Source organism: Cololabis saira, chromosome 8 (genome assembly GCF_033807715.1).
Source record: "Cololabis saira isolate AMF1-May2022 chromosome 8, fColSai1.1, whole genome shotgun sequence".
NCBI classification, from domain to species: Eukaryota; Metazoa; Chordata; class Actinopteri; order Beloniformes; family Belonidae; genus Cololabis; species Cololabis saira.
Window position 1 is genome coordinate 26,062,008 of NC_084594.1, and position 19,834 is coordinate 26,081,841.

The 19,834-nt window shown below is 38.2% G+C and overlaps 1 protein-coding gene across 5 annotated transcripts in view; it reads left to right on the forward strand.

Moving 5' to 3' along the window:
• Positions 1-18,002, forward strand: part of LOC133448673 (sodium-coupled neutral amino acid transporter 3-like) — a 52,073-nt gene extending 34,071 nt beyond the window's left edge. For all 5 annotated transcript variants that reach the window (XM_061727434.1, XM_061727436.1, XM_061727433.1 and 2 more), the window contains 9 exons: positions 2,300-2,382; positions 4,555-4,613; positions 6,863-7,009; positions 7,783-7,862; positions 8,225-8,325; positions 9,641-9,765; positions 9,870-10,014; positions 13,795-13,898; positions 15,208-18,002. In XM_061727434.1, coding sequence (XP_061583418.1) covers positions 2,300-2,382; positions 4,555-4,613; positions 6,863-7,009; positions 7,783-7,862; positions 8,225-8,325; positions 9,641-9,765; positions 9,870-10,014; positions 13,795-13,898; positions 15,208-15,312 — 949 coding nt within the window. In that variant the 3' untranslated portion in view covers positions 15,313-18,002. The remainder of the gene's footprint in view (positions 1-2,299; positions 2,383-4,554; positions 4,614-6,862; positions 7,010-7,782; positions 7,863-8,224; positions 8,326-9,640; positions 9,766-9,869; positions 10,015-13,794; positions 13,899-15,207) is intronic.
• Positions 18,003-19,834: the final 1,832 nt, after the last annotated feature.

Genomic DNA, 19,834 nt, shown 5'->3' on the forward strand with positions numbered 1-19,834 from the left:
ATAAAATTGCTGTTCTTGTTTTACATGAATCATTAACATGAATGACTTCTTGCATAAAGGATTTTTTTTTTTTTTTACTGTATGGATTCTTTCATCCTAGATTTCTCGTTAATATAACGTTAATTACCTTAAAAACTAAAACAAAGACTAAAGCTGAATTAACACTAACCAATTTTTTCAAAACTACTACTACTGGTAAGCTTGTTTAATTAACTAAACATAAACAAAAATAATCTGAACTGAAAAAACTAGATGCAAATAAAAACTATCAAAAATTCAAAACTATTATAACTCTGGTCCCAGGTGTTTTGGATGCTGGGTGTTTTGTTGGGTGATTCAGGTTCTATCTAAGGGTGTAATTAAGTTTGAAGCACGCCTTTTTTTCTTCTGATTTCTTAGCTGAGAGTGTTGAATGTATACAACCTTACCTTTTGTCTCCACCTATTCAAGGTGAACCTACTCCAGCAAGCCGAGGGGGGCTGGTGTTTTGACAGAGGACAGTTCCAAACCTGTTGATACACAGACTCATCGTACTGTTAAATTTAATTACAAATTTTCAATTTTGTGGTTCAGGCTTCTTGTCTTTGAACTTTGCCTGTGACTAAGGACCAACTGTTACTCAGGTTTCTGTGGGAATCCGTGAGATTTTGTCTATTCAGAGCACTTGGGTCGTCCTGTAAATAACTTCCCAGCAGAGTGGAATCATAGTGATGGTGATCCTGAAGTATAATCTTGTCAAGTTAATCTGCTGTGTGTCACCAATGTTGGAACAAAGCTTTTCTGACAATAGTTGGAAAATAGTTAGTAGCAGTGAGGCAACTGGCGATCGTTCCTTCTTCGTATGCAGTTGGTGTAATTCAGTTTTCTTGGCAAAGGCTTTGACCATGCGTAATGTTGTATTCCCATACTTATGACACTGAGCATGGCTGTTCCTACATAGTGGCTTACAAATCAAAATTCTGTTTAATGATCATTTTTTTAGTCATTTTCTATACCTGCTTCATCCTATATAGGGTCACGGGGGTCTGCTGGAGTGTACCCCAGCTCACTACGGCCGGGTGCACCCTGGACAGGTCGCTAGTCCCTCGCAGGGCCACATGCAGTATATAGACAAACAACCATACATGCTTACACTCACACCTTGAGGCAATTTAGGATCATCACTTAAAAGGGACCTATTATGGCATCTAATACCTATTTTAAACAGGCCTTGAATGTCTTAAAAACAAGCTTTTGATTGTTTTTGCTAAATAAATTAGAAATTCAGCCTCTGAGCCATGTCTCTAGCATCCCAGTCTCTAACATAATTCTCTATGAGGGATTCTGAGTGGGCGGGGAGGCTATGATAATGAGGCTCTGTGCTGATTGGCTGCCCGAATGATGCATAGCAGGGGAGGGCATAAAGCATCGCTTGTGTTGGTTTTTACAACCAACAACAGAGCAATTTGCATGTCTAGCTCGAACAGACGCCATCACGATACACCGCTACGAAAAAATGGCGGAAGCTCCGGCTGGCGGAGTTGTTGTTCTTGTTCCAGCCAGAGTTAGTTGTGGGCGTGGTTTCACGCATCGCTCCTGTCGTTACGTAACGACAGGAGCAGAATCTGAACGGCTCGTAGAAGCCACATCACACTGGATGGCTCATCCGGGCGGCTGTACAGACACTGCAGCATTTGGTTGCTTTCCTCCTTCTCTGAGTTGGCAGGCTGAGGGGAGACCACTTTTTATATTTTAAAGCAAGAGAAAACGTGTTTTTCATAATAGGTCCCCTTTAAACTGGCATGGATGTTTTTGGAATGTGGGAGGAGGGTGGAGTATTCAGCTTTTTTTTTTTTATTTGTCAATAATCCAAAATTTGATAAGAATAATAAGCAGTGAATTTGTGAATATCATTGGCCTGTTCAGAAATAAATAAATTACTCATGAAGTAATTTCTTGTTAAAATCATTACAAATCCTGAAGTCATGACTCAGGTTGTGCTATTTTTTCCGCCCCACTTATTGAATTGACTGCTAGTTGCATTTGATTTTAATTAATCACTCGACTGGTGTGAATCGAAATTCTTAGCATAGCTATACATATAAAACGTTTTTCTTCTCTGTGGAATATGTCTTGTTTCTCACATGGCTAAATATCTAGCTTTTTACACAGTGTTTTTCTGCAGGTACTGTACCCAATCTATACTTGACTTTGTCAAATATGGATTGGGTACCTGCATGAGGGAGATTGAGAGGAGTGTTTATGGCAAGTAATTGAAAATCAATATACTGATTTTTTTGTTCCGTCTGCCTCTCCACAGAGAATGGTTCCTGAATGGAAACTACCTGGTTATCATTGTTTCTGTGGCAGTGATATTACCTCTGGCCCTCATGAAACAACTAGGTGAGTCTGTAATTTCGTGGCTTTCTAACAACCAGACAGCCATTTATATTTGTCGGAGTCTGGAGCTCTAGGAGCTGCAATTATGCAGTTTTAACCACTGCAGATGATGAGCCCTACAAGACCACGGAAAGCAAATCTATGAAAGCTTTAGGGTATACTGCCTCAAGAAATGTTACACGAGACACTATACCAGGGGTATTTAACTAGATTAGGCAGGGGGCCACATCTGCAAAAGGACTATGGAGAGAGCCACACTGTGTGCGTGCACAAAGCGCGCAGGCGGACAATATGGGGGTTTTCAAAATGTATTTTGCACTCAAAGACGAAGATTTATGTATATATAATACATTTGTGCACACGGATGAGCAGGAGAATATATCTGTCTAGTTTACATATGAATTATGTATTAATTGTCTCCAGATTTAGTCATTGTGAATGTTAAATATAATATTCAGATAAAGAAATATTATTTTAAATGCAAGTTCATTTTGAAACCATGCATTGTGCAAACTTAATGAAGTTGATATTGACCTACTTTTAATAAAACACGCGATAATGACAAAGCACCACTTTCCACCGAGATTTCCTTATTTGAATATTATATTAAGCATTGAGCACAAGCATTTCAGTCCATAGTAGCCAGTTTGATGTTATAAATAAGGAACCAAACTATTAACCCTAAGCTCCTTTATTTATGACACATCTGTGCATTATATCAGCAAAACAAAACAATCGCATGAAATTATAGGAGGCTTAGAAGTCCATCTGAAATGCAAAGTCCTCATTTAGAGATTCAAATGAAAAAAATTTCAGGCCAATCCTAGAAGCCTAATGATATAAACAAGTCCTCTATAGAACGGAGGTTAATAACAAATTATGTGACAAACATTATCACTGTGCAACACTGGCAAAAAATCCGAAGTAGTAAAAAACATCTCCAACAGAGATTAACATAAACACTGTCCAATGAATCATTAACCAACTGAAAAGGCTACCAAGCATCTTAAACTTGTATTAATTAACAAAATGCGATATGTAAACCATGTTAGTTTTGCTTACTTTGTCACTTCCGGTCGGCGGCCGGAAGTGACGCCGGCCGCCACGGATCGGGCGGGCGATCGATCGGGACAACACTACTTTCCCTCCCTTTTTTAAAATATGACCAGGGGCCACATAAAAGCTCCTGGCGGGCCGCAAGTGGCCCACGGGCCGCCAGTTGAATATCCCTGCACTATACTGTTAAATCTGCATTTTGTGGTACACTTTTTTATTTTAATCAAAGGTCTTATCAGATAAACTAAACATATTTTTAGTGTAGTAACAGTTAACAACATTGTTGACGATTACCCTTGCAGAAATGCAACCTAGAATGTTTTCATTAGTGTAGAAATCAAGTAGAAAAAAGCTTTATGAATATTATTACGTTGAAATTAGACATCTATGGAGGGTGGTGGTCCTCGCTGTCAGGTTGTACTGCCTTGTTGTTACCGTTTTGTCAACGTTTTGTATCTTAACATCAAAGGACTGCATGCAGACAAGGTCTCATGAGGTCAGAGGTTTTTGTTTAGTGACTTGCTCATGGACACTTCCTCTAAATGAGCTTTTGTCACTCTCAGGACATAAGACTTGCTCTTGTGCTTAGAGAAAAATGTCTCTTAGTCCTGAGCAAGCCTTATTGGTCTTGTTAGTCCTTCTTAAAAATTGAATTTAATCGTCCCATCTTTTTAAGTTGTCCAACCTAACTATAACTGCTGGTTGACCTTTTGCGTTAAGTGTGTCTCCTGCTGTGACACAAAGACCAACAGAAACCCTCGGTGTATTCAGAGCCCAGTAATGAACCACAACCGCATTAAGTCAATTTAGTGCATTACTCAGTGAAAGGTACATCTTGAGAAGAAAATATTGCTTCAGCTCACAAATGATTACCTTTTAGCGGTTCCAGATATTACACTTTGTCATTTTCATTCAGGGATTAATAAAATATAATATAATATGATATAATATAATTGAATTGAATTGAATTGAATTGAATTGAATTGAATTGAATTGAATTGAATTGAATTGAATTGAATTGAATTGAATTGAATTGAATTGAACTGAACTGAACTGAACTGAATTGAATTAAATTGAATTAATGATGAGACAAATACAAATTAAATGTTTTTGTTTCAGGATACCTTGGATACACGAGTGGCTTCTCACTGAGCTGCATGGTTTTCTTCCTGTCTTCTGTAAGTTTTCATTTGATCCTGTATTTACAGTATGATACATCCATTTAGAATAAGTAATTCGTAATACAAAGTGAATATGTTAATTTGTATTTGATTTATTTAAGCATAAAAAAATCACATTATTTTGCATCAAAATACTGTAGTATTTTGTAGCTTGTGATACTAAATACCTTCTGAAATGCCCACAACCTGAAATAACAGAGAAAAACAATGCATACAACCTCTGAATTGTTGTTCAGATCTCATTCAGTCAGATCACATGAAAGTGTTTCTGCCAAGGTGAATAATTGGTGAATAATTTATCGGGTCAGAAACATGTTTTGGTGTTTTATATCAGCCCGGGCACAATTTTGTTTCAAATGAGTTGAATTATTGACATTATCATTATTATTATTAGCAACATTTAGCTTACAACCACGAGGTGGTTTAATCTGATATGCCTAAAAACAGCCGTCATTATGTCAATTTTGAAAAAGAACAGTCTAGACACATCACTTATGAACAGTTGTAGGCCCGTATCAAACCGCCACTTTCTTTCATAGAAAAGGCTGTTTTTCAACAGCTGTTTAACCTCCTAACAATAAATGATTGTTTTGATGTTTTCCAGTCAGGTTTCCGGCCACATCACAGCACTGAGACAGCTCTAGTGAATTGTCCTTAATCACATACCCTCCAATACGGATAATGGCAACATTTCAGTCTTGGTCTTACTGGATCTTTGTCCTGCATTTGACACGATCAACCATAACATCTTGTTAGAGCGGTTGAAAAACTGGGTGGGACTCTCTGGCACAGCAATTGCCTGGTTAGAGTCCTATCTAAAAGATAGGCTAACTACAAATCGGAGCTAACAAAAATAACATGTGGAATTCCTCAAGGTTAAATTCTGGGGCCTCTGTTGTTTAACATGTACAGTATATGCTCCCCCTTGCTCAAATTATGAAAAAGAACAAAATCTGAAACCATAACTATGAAGATGACACACAAATCTATATAACCATCTCGCCAGGAGACTATAATCCAATTCAAACACTGATTAAATGCATTGATGAAATTAAAGAGTGGATGTTCCAGAATATTTTCAGTTAAATGAAGATAGAAACAGAAATAATAGTATTTGGAGCCAAGGAAGAAAGATTAAAAGTCAGCACTCTGCTTCAAGTAGTAAAGCTACAAACAAACAGCCAATCCAGAAATCTGGGAGTGGTTCTGGACTCGGATGTGAATTTTAACAGCAACATTGAGACAGTAGTGAAGTCAGCCTGTCATCACCTAAAGAACATATCGTTGATTAAAGGACTGATGTCTCAGCGGGACTTTAAAAACCAAGCTTTTATCTTCAATAGACTGGACTACTGTAACGCTGTTCTCACTAAGACCAAGAGAGTGGACCATATAACTACAGTTCTGAGATCATCACACTGGCTTCCTGTTTATCACAGAACTGATTTTAAAATCCTGCTCTTGGTTGATAAATCTCTGGATGGTCTAGGGCCAAAATACATCTCTGATCTCCTGGTCCATTATGAACCAACCAGAACCGTCTGGGTCACGCCTACTTTCTGTACTCAAAGTTAGAACCAAACACGGTGAGGCAGCTTTTAGCTTTTATGCTCCTCACCCGTGGAACAAACTCCCAGAATGCATCAGGGCTGCTGAAACTCTCAGTTGCTTTAAATCAAGGTTAAAAAACCTTTTTATTTAGTGCTGCATTTCAGTAATCTCCTACAATGCACTGCAACCTTTATTTTTTTGTATCACATTTTTTATTTATTTTTAAGTGATGTCTGTTTGTCTTTAATTATTGACTTTTAACAATTTTCTACACTGGCACTTTTAAATTTGAGTTTCAAAACTTAATCACATTTTAATTCTTGTACATTCTGTTTGGGTTAGAGTCCCTCAGGTTTGAATCCTGTAAATCTATGTATGTTTTAATGTCCTTATAAAGCACTGTGAATCACCCTGTTGTTGAATTATGTTCTATAAATAAACTTGCCTTGCCTTGCCTTACCTTGCTATGGACTAATGTTTGCATGCTGCAGTTTTAGGCTGTGTTGGCTCTTAGTTTGTTTGTTTTTTTCTGACCTAGATTTGGCTGTGTAATCTACTCATTGGTCTCCCTCTCCCTCTCTTTTTTTTCCTTATTCTCTGGGTCTCCCAGTGACATATTTTCTGCCTGTCTGCATATCAACTGTGTCCCTCGGCCTTTGTCTTTGTTTAATGCCTCTTGTCTCTGCGCTGCGCAGGTCATCTACAAGAAGTTCAATACACCTTGTCCATTTGTGGACTTTGCATTTAACAGCACTGCCGCCGTAATGAATGTCAGCACCACCGACCCTGGGGGGGAGGTTGATCCGTCCTGTATACCCAAGATGGCCAACCTCAACTCACAAGTAGGTTCGACGCATGTCACTCTGTTAAACTGCAAGTCTGCTTGCAATGCTGCGGTCACTGACAGTCACCAACCAATGTCATAGTCATCAGCATGTTGCCAGTGCCTTTTCACAATGCAAGCATGGGAATCTTGGTTTGAAGCACCGTTACACTGAAAAACAGCACAGGACCTTTAGCGAGTACTTAATGATGGACTGTGATTAATGCAAGGCTCTAAGATTGATGGTGCCCTCTGAGCAGCTTGAACACATGAAATTTGCTCTGACATTTGATTTACGCAGTGAGAGCGTCGCACCTGGCCTCTGAAGTCCAAAGAGAAAGTCAATGAGTGAAATGAGAAAGGCCTGACATTTCTCTACGTCCTCTTTTTTTGAAACACTGCACATACCTTTTTCAACAGGGGGATCTCAAACTATCCTTAAGCTTACTTAATTGTTTTTCTGAAACTTTTTTTGGGGTTCTGCGTAGTAGGAATCATTCAATATTTTCTACATTTCATGAAATCTTATCAATTGATATGAACATCTGTGCAGCACATACTTTTTTTACTCAGGCCAGTAGGACTCATCCCTGCTGCTTAGCAGCTTACAGGCAAGGCATTCTTGAATAGGCCAAAGCTGGTCTTCTGCCAGGCCCAAGTTAATCACACGGAAACAATTAGCTCTCTGTGATGTGTCTGAGGGAGTAATGGGCAGTATAGCGCGAGGTTGGTGGTAAGACGTCTGGGATGGCGTTGCTGTAACTATGGTGACGTGTCGGGGTTCATTTTCAGACGGCCTACACCATACCCATCCTGGCCTTCGCCTTTGTGTGCCACCCTGAAGTACTCCCCATCTACACAGAGTTGCGCAAGTATGTTATGATTAAAAACCTCCTTTACTTTTCTTTTTTTAACAAGTCGGTTGCATAACAAAGAAAAAAAAAACACTGTCTGCTTTGTGCCTCATTGATCGCAATCTAGTCTCATGCACTGCTTTCACTTTGTTCAGAAATGTGTCGGCACCGCTTGTATGGTGTAGCATGTTGTTATCTTAAATGTATGTTTCGGCTTTGAACCACACTTGCTTGTTTTTCTCAGATTAATTTTGGATTTGATATTGAATCTTTGCATAATCCCAGAATGAAAATAGCCCTGCAGGAGAAAAGCCATAAATTAATGTTCTGTTTGCTCACGTGTGTTTGTAACACCATATGACAGTGTCTTCTGATTTCAGTCCCACTAAGAAAAAGATGCAGCATGTGGCCAACATCTCCATCGCAGTTATGTACATCATGTACTTCCTGGCTGCTCTTTTTGGATACCTAACTTTCTATGGTGAGGCTTGGCCCTCCTCCTTATTATCCAAAATGTTGATATGATATGCAAGTTATTCATACAAGTTGTTGTTTTCTTCATAGCAGCATAACACAGTTCTCCTGCTATGGTACATTTCATGCAAAGTTAGATTTTTGTTGAAAAAATGAAATCATATGAACAGCACCACACAATGGATTACATTTAAAGTCATGTTATTCGCTTCATCTCTTAAAACTACCTATAAAATTGAACATGCCAGAACTATCAGAATGACGAATCAGAATGTCAAAATGCTAAGCCGCTATTAATATAACAATGTACTTTTGGTTTTAGGGCCAGGATGTACAAGACTGTAATATTCTCCATGATGAGCTACAGTAACTACAAAAGTCTTAACAGCACATATTTGTTACATTGTCCTCTGCTCTGGCTACCTTGAAAGTAGAGAAGAAAAGACAAGGAGAGACCGTCCCTGTGAAAACATTATGTGTAATATGATACAAAGACCTAGAAAAATGGAAACATCCATTCAAACAGCATGTGAAAACAACATTTTGAACTTTTTTTAATGAAAGAAGGTCTGAGAAAAATGCACAGAGAAACCTCTAAACAGTATGAAGTTACCCTTAAAACATTTATTGTTGTAAATTAAAAATGTCGAGGTGTAAAACGGCACTGAAAGGCCTTGATTTATGTTTGGACATTTGGAAATGAAACATTCACGAGATGCACCTGTCTAATTCAGAGAAGTGGTTGATCAAAACGCTTCACATGTTCTGTGTCAGAGATGAATGTTTGAAAGATTTTCATCAAGTTAGGAATTAGTTACAAAAAAACTAAATAAAAAACAAATAATACATGAACCTATACAGTATGTCTTGAGAGGTAAAACTGTTTAACTGAGAACAACTTCTAAATATTTTAATCAACATGACATAACAGACTGTTAAGTTTGGATTGATGGGATGATTCCAATTATTTTCATTAGTCTTCCTAATAATTGGTCTGAGTGGAGTGACACATTGATTCTGTCACCGTCACACGAGTGACATAGTGATATAAAGGTTGAACAAGTTTGTCAGTTCACCTGAAAACTACACATGAACGATTGAGTAGAAGTATATTACGATGAGAGTGCTGTAGACTGCAAGCCTGGACATCTGTGCCCTCTGGAGGCCAGTGTGTAAATCCAAAGAGGTGTAATTCAGAAGGTTGAAGTTGCACATTACAAATAAGCAGTCAAACAACTGATAAATACTTGTGTATTATTTTGTTCTTTCCGGATGCAGTTTTCTCTTCACACCTGCTTTTTTCCTGTTTCCATCTGTGCTAGGTGAGGTGGAAGCAGAGCTGCTCCACACCTACAGCCGCATTGACCCGTATGACACTTTGATTTTGTGCGTGCGTGTGGCTGTGCTCACTGCCGTCACACTTACAGTGCCAATCGTGCTCTTTCCTGTAAGTACGATTTCAATTCTGTATGTTTCTTCACTGATTTAATTACATGTGATGTTATAAAATCCAGTGAAACTGTGACATTTTTTTTCTTTTCTTGTGATCAGGTACGAAGAGCGATCCAACAGATGATGTTTCCTAACAAAACCTTCAATTGGCCTCGTCACATTGCCATTGCTGTCGTTCTGCTCACTTTCATCAACCTGCTGGTTATCTTTGCCCCCAATATCCTTGGCATCTTTGGGATTATTGGTAGGTTGAATTAAACCTCTGACAAAGGCCGGAATAAAGACTTGAAGTACCATCATTTAAATGAAAAATAAAAAATCTGATAAAAATTAATTCAACTTTTTTTTTAATAATGAGGTCAAAAACTGAATATACTAGGATTAAAAACAAGCACATCAGAGGACCAGCAGGGCTACACACATAGGCACATTTCTAAAAAACTGTCACATTGTTGTAGCAGCTAATATGAATAGTTGAATAGTTTTATGAAAAAATTTTATGCAGTTCAGTCTACAAACAGGCACGCTTCTTGGTACTCTCATTAAAAAAAGAAAAACACAATTTTAACCCAAATAACTTGATAAGTAATAAGTAAGTAATCATTGATAATAATTTACTGAACAATGACTAATGAAAATCAGTAATAAGTTAAAAAATGAATGAATGAAACTGGTCTGGATAAATAAGTTGCCCCCCCAAAAAAGACTGAAAATAATTTGACCGTATTAATATGTTACACTAAAGTGAACATGGGCCAGAGAAATGAGAGAGTTCTCTTAGGAGACCGGAGAGGAAATTTAAGACAAGCATGTTAAAGCTAAAGGCTAGAAGACCATCTCCATGCAGCTTGATGTTCCTTTAAAGGTATTGTGACATCATTTTTAACATGCTTTTAACACTATTAAAAGTCTTGGCCAACATCCCTCAAATGTGTCTAAAAGAGTGTAACAAGAAAAACTTCACTCTAGTACTCTTTTCCTGGCTTTTTATTACAGTGTTTTTTTGCGCCGTGAAAAATGCTTCCTTTCCCCCCTTTCCTGTCAATCATTGCTCCGCTCCTCCTCCAAACCTCCTCCAGCCATACGCTCACAGCGGCGTCGGAGAGTTAAGCCGGGAGCGACAGGCGAAGCATGCACGGCAAAGCGGCAGGGCGAACCACAGCAAACAATCATAAAAATAAAGGCATGCAAGCAGCACTGTCCCCTTATCTTAAGTCCAGTCAGTGGCCGCGGGTCTTCTTAGCAGTTTTCCTCCGGTGATTAGAACAAAAGAGGCTCTAAACAGCTCCGTGTTAAGCCTCATTTATGGTTCCGCGTTAAATCGACGCAGAGCCTACGCCGTAGGGTTCAGCGTACGGTGCGCGTCGCCGCCTAACCCTACGCCGTAGGCTCTGCGTCGATGTAACGCGGAACCATAAATCAGCCTTTATGGTGCGCTGGAGAGGAGAGGAGGCAGGGATCTGGGTGGAGGGGGCGGTGATTTAGCGGGCCCTGACGTCACGGCCCGCCACCAAACCAGGTGCGCCGTTTTTGCACAGTTATGCGGAAAATCCCAGAAAGCACACAATACACTGAATGTTAAAAGTTTGTTGTTTTTTGGGTGTAATTGATGTCAAGACACCCAACAAAACACAAAAAATCAAGAAAAATGTGTTTTTCATGTCACAATCCCTTTAACTTCAGTTGCAAGAGGAAAACTGATGACAATTTGAAATGTTGGAAAATATGCAGGGTAACCAAACATCCCAGAGCAATTTAAAGTAAACTCCAAGGTCATATTGCACTGGTGTCTGATCACACCATCCATCACTGTTAGTGGTTGAACGAAGACAACTGTCCTTTCGACAGATGTGCCACAACTGGAGGTTTTTGGCACGTCAGCTTTATGTTCACACATGATAAAAGGGATGTTTTCTAATAGAGAGAACGCTATAGCTACTGTGAAACATGAAGGTTATGTTCTCGCACAGCTATCTTGAATATATCCAGGGGGCAATGAAATCTCAGGACTCTCAACATATTCTTTAGAAAAATGGGCTACCCGTTGTCAGAACACTTGGTCATTGGTTATCCAACTAGATAATGACCCAGAACACAGCTAAAAACACCCAAGAATGGATGAAAAACAAAACATTGACCTCCCTGAAGTGGCCCTCTATGAGTCCTGATCTAAATGCATTTGAACATCTGTGGAAAGACCTGAATCATGCAGTCTGGAGTGGAAGTCCGCTGGAGACATGTGCTCATTAGAAGGGGACCAAAACACCTATCCACAAATGCTGAAGTTCCACTGAGTTGCAGAAACCGTTTTATCACAGCAATGGCCCTCAACTAAGGGCCTGATTTACTAAGATCCTAAATAAAGAGTACTAAATTGCGTGTGCACTGAAAAAGTTTGCACGTGCTGTTGTTGTGTGTTTTGCGGGTGATCAACTAAGATTGCGTGCGCAATTGATAACAGGTGCAAACCGCAGTATTTAAATGAGGTGTTGCGAGAGTCTGGATGGAAAGCAGGATAGTCGCAAGCGCAAAATGAAATTTGACGAGTTGGAGTTAGAGATATTAGTGGAAGAGGCAAATAAACACATTCATGAACTACAGCAAAGAAATTTAAACATTACCAAAAGAAACGCAATATGGGAGAAAATCTGCGATAGAATAAATGCAGTTGGTAAGACAAAAAGAACGGCAGATGAGGTTAAAAGAAGATGGCAAGATATAAGGCGAAGAACTAAAGAAAAAGTGGCCTTTAATAAAACTTGTGCAACCATTTTTAAAATAGCATGCAGCAGAATAAAGACTCTCTCTCTGCGTATTCTTTGATTTTGGATGTCGCCTCCTTGCCACAATAACAGCAGCCATCGGTGCGTAATGCTGGGCAGATTAGCACCTTCCTTTCGAACGTATTAAATACAGACGCAATCACAATCCCCGCAATAACTTTCAGGCTTGGTAAATCTCATTGCGCGTGGTAAATGAACCTATTTGCATTTTCCCCTCCCAGTATTTTGCGCTTTCTGGCGGGTACGCCCCATATTGATTATTCATCAGGGCAAAAGTACTAAATGAACAGCGTGTGCTATTTTGCTCATTTGAGAGGCGCAGTCCTCTTTGCACGCTGTTAGTAGATCAGCTTGCACATTGGTTTGCGGGTGATGTCAAGTTTGCACACGTTTTTACGCACACGAAAACCTTTAGTAAATCAGGCCCTTTGGTAAAAACTTGGGTGAGTGACAAGCTCAAGACCGAAGAGCAGACACAGAGGACCTCTAGTGGGGAAAAGGGTTTAACAACTGTTCCAAGAAAAATCCTTTTATGTACATCTGTAACAGCTATTGTTTCAAAGCTGTGAGATGTGTGTGTGTGGGGGGGGGCAGTCCAACACAACAAACTACAAGAACAATGGTGAACAATGATGGTTATGAGATACTTATAATTAATAAATGAGAAAGGAAGAGAAGAATAATGACGTTGTACGGCCCTTTAGTCCCAATCGGCTTGTCAACAGTATCAGAAAAAATTTGCTAAATAAATTCAGTCTGGGCCTCGTTCTCTGGGGAATTTGTTATTTCAAGTCGTTACAGCAGAACATGATGTGTTAGTGTTGTTTCTAACTATCACCAGAAGTTTTTTCATACGTACATGTACAGATTTTTTTTTTTTATCTTGACAGTCCATACAGTACATACAAAGTATAAATCACTAGAAAGGGATAAATGACTCAACTTACATGGATGAGATATCTACTAAAACAGGATGACAGACCTTCCTTTAACTATCTGTTTCATTCATTTGACACTGTGAGATGTCAAACACCTTAATATGGACATCTGCACAATTAAAACCACTGATGCTACAGCCACATCAACAGACTTTAGTCATGTGTGACATTTATCAGGATATATCAATTTCAAAACACCATCCATGTTTCACTGTAAATGTACATATTTTCACACTTTTTGGAGAAGTTAATTAATGGAGTCATTATTAATGCAGAATTGTTTTGTCTTTTTGAACTTTCCAGGTGCCACGTCTGCCCCCTGTCTCATCTTCATCTTCCCTGCAGTCTTCTACATTCGCATCGTACCCAAAGAAGAGGAGCCAATGCGCTCGGCTCCTAAAATCCTAGTAAGGATTATTTGAAAGTAACAATTGTATTTTTCCAGTTTAATCAAGGGTATGTAATATGAATATGAATAGATTTTTTTTAAATAAAATGTAGCTTCAGTTTTTCTGCTCTATAATTTGCTCTATAATTTGCCCTTTAATTTCCTTCGGGATTAATAAAGTATCCATCCATCTATCTATCTATCTATCTATCTATCTATCTATCTATCTATCTATCTATCTATCTATCTATCTATCTATCTATCTATCTATCTATCTATCTATCTATCTATCTATCTATCTATATGCAAATGGATACTGTACATGATTCTCATTTATAATTGTGAGTACAGGTCTCTCATCCACCTGCATCCACAAATGTCAGAGCTGGAACTGTTTGTGTGTGTGTGTGTGTGTGTGTGTGTGTGTGTGTGTGTGTGTGTGTGTGTGTGTGTGTGTGTGTGTGTGTGTGTGTGTGTGTGTGTGTGTGTGTGTGTGTGTGTGTGTGTGTGTGTGTGTGTGTGTGTGTGTGTGTGTGTGTGTGTGTGTGTGTGTGTGTGTGTGTGTGTGTGTGTGTGTGTGTGTGTGTGTGGACAGAGCAGGAAGGTCATCAGCAGAACTGTATGTGTAGCATAAAAACAGAAGGAAAAATAAGAAAAAAAAACACATGGACAAAACGATTTTCAATATAAGCTAGAATGTGTTACAGCCAAGGCTCACCACAGACCTGAAGGCTGAACTTAAAACAGCGAAACAGTTTATTAGGTCCACAGAACGATAGCAGGTAGGACGAGACTCGGTCTCGAGGTCGGCGGCAGCATACCGGGCGTGAGACAGGTAGACGGAATGAATCAAGCAATAAACGGAAGAGAAACCAGTGAATGCTTGATTGTGGCAGGTGAGGATCAGGTGTGCAGATCCACATCCCACAAGGAGGAGCCAAACAGCAGCCAGACAGGATCCTGGCAGAATGAGTTTTACACTGAAAAGAAAAAAGGGAATACAGAGAATTTCAAAATCCAAAGTCATAACCACAGAAACTGTATGATCTTGTGTGCCTGACCTGTGACAACACAGGACAACTCACAACTAAACACATCTGCTGCAACGTTTTAGTTCGCCGATTGGCGGACAGCTTCTTATCAGCCAAATAGCAGCTAATACCCATTTGTAAGTGAGAAAATGATCTGTGTACAATCTATGTGTGAAGAAGTGCATCATAATAGATTTAATGTCACTACTCTAGTTGGCATCCATGTATTGTTCCTCCACTTGTCTCTCTCTTGACTTCTGCTGCTCTCTTTAACTCACTTTCTGTGTTTCCCTTCAGGCTGCCTGTTTCGCTGGGATTGGCTTCCTGTTCATGATAATGAGTCTCAGCTTTATCATCATTGACTGGACATCAGGAACCAGTAAAGCCAGCAGCGGTCACTAAGGACCTTTTTTTCTCATCCTTTTTTTCAGGTTTTATATCGTTGATTTGAATCTGTGTTGTAATGTTCCTGTTTTTACTTTCAATTGCAAGTGTTTAATATGCCCCGTCTTTTTCATTTGAGAATATTGGCCACAGGAACGAGAGTTCAAGGTGACTCTCTTCTGCAAACGCTCTCTCGCTCTTGCCAAACAGTGACTGCTGATCCAGGCCAGTAAAGTTTCTTCGGAGAGTTTGTAGCGAATTCACTCAGAGGCCAAGATGAGATTGATTGTCACACTTGGAGGCTGTGCCTTTTGAGAAAAAAAAACTAAACTAACTGAAGAGCAACAATGTAAGAAAGCTGCTGCCACGATACTTCCTGTGCTAAGTATGGGGTATCGTCCTTTTTTTAAATCCAAATCTGTCAGTAAAAATGAGAGCAACAACTTTATCCTACAGGGTGTGCCACCTTTAGGTCCTATACCACTTATTTGTGCTGCTGCTGTTTATTCTGTATCTCGGGGGCGTCAGTCAGCAGTTTCACCTCACACTACTGTAAGCAAGGTGTAAAAAGCGTTGCATCGTGAGCACATTTATCATAATATTCCTGCAAGATATGATCTGGGTATATATAAGTACCTCTACTTGATGAAAACCTTAGATAACCCAGTATAGACTCATGGACTGAGCCTCATTTCATGCCAGCTGAAGCAATTAATATCTAAGAGGGAGATTTCAGTCAGGAATATTTGAAATGATGTCCAGATAACGTGTTATGTTTAAAAATCCCTATACTGTGCGAGGATGTGTTTTTTTTCAGTATTACTGTGTTAATGACAGTTATAAATGGTACTGGAGACCTCATTAGTTGGTTTTCATGGATCAAAGAGAAAACTGCAGTGCAGAAAAGAAGGTTCCTGCTCAGCGTTTCCTAATGAATGAGGCATGGTGATTTGTCCTCCGAGGATTTGATGCGTTGTTTCTGATCATTTACTGGTCGTAATCAGAGATAACCAAAGCATTTATGAAAGAGTAACAACAGGGTCACTTCCAGAGGTGGTTAGTATCGGTGTGGTGATTGTAAATATTTTTAAGTCCAGAAAAAATAAAAACTTAAATCCTACTAATAATGACATACTTGGGATGTATTTAACAATCAATGAATTAGATGGTGGTTATATAGCACTTTTCCTTTCATAAGCACAATGACGAGTGTCCATAATGAGCTGAAATTTAAACAAATATATTCAGTAGATGTGACTGAAGGGTATGACCCTTTGTATGACTAAATCTGTGATTGGTTACTCAACCCGTTGTACCACTTTTGTAACGTACCAATGGTTTGTCACTCATTATTTGATTCTTTTAAAGTAAATTTTCGTAGGAGAGTCTGTGATCATTAGTATACATATCTGGTCTCCTCCTGATATAGAGTAACTAATTTATTGGATGTCTGTCGGAGGTTCTTATGTGTAAGTGTTTTTTTTTTTTTTTGCTTGTTTGTTTTTCAGAAGAAAACATAACGTCACTGTATTTGAACTATTGTACCTTTATGCATTTATGTTGTCAAACTACATCTAGACACTGTTTAGAAGTATACTTGTAGAAGTGCAGTGTTTTTCTTCTACCATTGATAAACTAACTTCTTTTTTTATATTTTTTATTTCCTGTTTGACATTTATCCAGGTGTATCAGGTGACTTTGATTCAGTGCAAGATAATTGTTTTGGTTTTGTTTTGTTTTTTTATTCTCGTATTTGTCTTCTGCAGTCTGTGGTTTTTCAACAGTGATATAGTTTGGTCTCGTCTGTCTTCCTTGCTGCTTCTTGGCAGACACTAATGTACTAACTCAGAGTTGTTAGTGAGCTGGCGCACTTGCCTACATTTCATTATTTTTAATGAGAAATTCTCTTAAACCAGACTACTATAAGTGCTGTATGAGTAAGTAAATATTGTCTGCTTGATGCACAACAAACCTCTTTCAGTCCTTTTATTTTTTTCTCCTCATTGTGTCTTTATGTTTGGATGTCTTTATGTATCCATGTGGAGAGAAATCATCTTAATCAGCCACTGGAGCACATCTCAGTGTTTGATGTTAAAAATGAATATTTACCCACACCTTCATGTTTCTAGTTTGACCTTTTTGGCCTTTTGTATTCATGATCATGCCATTGGGTTAAAAGAAGGTAAAAAGAAAAAAGAAACCTGGAAGGTGCACACCCAGAAAACTTCTCAAAAAAAAACCCTGTTAGAACAACATGTGGGGAAACACTTTTAGTGGCTGATACAGAATGATCTCTGAGGACCTCTACTTAGACCTCTGTGTTGTTAGTTCCTGTTTATGTGAGTTCTGAAAGTGCGTATCATTGAATAGTAACATATTAAATATTGACATCGGCCAGCATTTATAAATAATGTATATAAATGTACACCCTTTATATTCATATCTAGTTTGTATAATGTAAATAGCAATTAAAAATATAGTCCAATTAAAAATATAAATGTAATCATTTTCAAAGTGCTTTTAAACCTTGTTGTCCTTCAATATGTCTATTTTCCTGTATCTCTATATATTTTAATATATTGCCGACAGATATTGTACTGTAAACGATATTGCAATAAAGATAATGGGGTAACATATGTGTGTTAGTATGTGTGCCTGTTGTGAAATTTATTTATATTTGATAACTACTGATAAGTCTCTAATGAAAAACCTGACATTTTCAGTCTGGTCAAAGAACATCGTGTACATTTGTGTCTTAAGATGTCCACAAGGTGGTGCTGTACAACTGTCATTAAAAATGATGTGGGGCTATAAATATTCAAGAAAACTGAACTGGATACATTTTTATAAAGTTTGGATCATCTGGTCCTAACCGGGTCTTAAAATTAGGTAGGTATATAACATATAACAACCGATAAGAATAAAGGCAATAAGTAGCAGCCAGGAGCTGCTAATTAAATCATCTGGTGTGAGCACTTCTATCAAAGCATCAGTATTTGCATTTTGCACATCTGAGGATTTCACGCGTGTTAACACAATGCCAAAGAGGAATTATCTTGGAGAAAAAATTGTTGTGGGAAAGATTCATAACACAATTTCCAAATATGTCTGAGTCCATTATTTTACAGTTTGAAAGTTTATTCGTGAATGGAAAACATTCAAGGCATTTGACAAGCTTGCCAGGAGTGGACAACCCAGCAAATTCACTTAAGAGAACCTGCAATGTCCAAAGAGACTGTAAAAGAAAACAAAAAAAGAGAAAAAAAAAGATGAAAACTATCCCAGACTTTTCAGGCCTTACTTTGCATATCAAATATTAAAGTTCATGGCATTATAATTAGAAAGAAACTGTGTATGAATGCTTTTTGCAGAATCATCTCTAAAAAAATACAAAAACACAGCTCAGCTTTGCAAAGGCACATCTCAACAAACCACAACATATCTAGAACAATGTACTTTGGGCAGACAGAACCAATGTGGGAGTGTCTTTAAGCAAATTTCCACATTTAACAAAAAAACAACCAAAAACAAATAAATTATACTCACACAAATATCTCATACCAGCGGTCATTCATGGAAATGGAGAGGTGATGATTTGTTTTGCAAGCACAAGACATGGGCACATTGCAGTCGCTGAGTCATTCATGAACTGCTCGGGGTATCGAGGATTTGTAGGGTCAAATGTGAGGCCATCAGTCTGACACATACAACACCACACTGAGCAACAGCATCACAATGATCCCAACCCCATTAGGTCATTTTCGAATGGCTGAAAAAGAAAAGAATCAAGATGTTGAAATGGCCCAGTTAAAGTCCAGACCTTAATTTGATTGAAATGAAGAACATTGTGCATAAAAGAATGGATTCTTGGAAACCTCAGAGGACCAAATCAAAGTTATGCCTCTGCATTCTGGCTCAGATTTGCTTAGGTTTTGTTGAATAAATTAAGAGACAGTGTATTATGACCATTTTAGGTTTTATTGACAATTTTTTACATATGATTAGAACTCGATATTATTCATGAAGACTTAAAACTGAAACCATAAGTATAGTACTTGTGTACTTGATCATACAGCTGCACAAAGAGATTTTCAATTAGTAAAGGAAAAGATCCTAATAAAATAATAACCATCTATCCATTTTCTGTACCCATTTTAATCCAATTCAGGATTAAAATGTTCTTCTGAAGCATATTCCTGCTCACATCACACTCAAAAAGTCTGGGTTCAACCTGGGCAGGTCACTATTCCATCACAGAAAAATTCATCAGAATTATAAATCAAACCGTGAACTAATTGTACTACATCTGAGCCAATTATAAAATTACATACTCTTGCATTCGTAATGGTAATCCAATTTAATATACATCAACGATAACATGACTATAATAACAATGATTATAAAAAGGCTTAACGTTAGGCATGAAGTACAATTACTTAATTGTATGAATGAATGAATGAATTGTCTTTATTCCGGTCTTGTACAAGTTATTTTGCAAAACAAAATGAAAAAAGTAAAATAAACATTGCTTTTGCCGAAA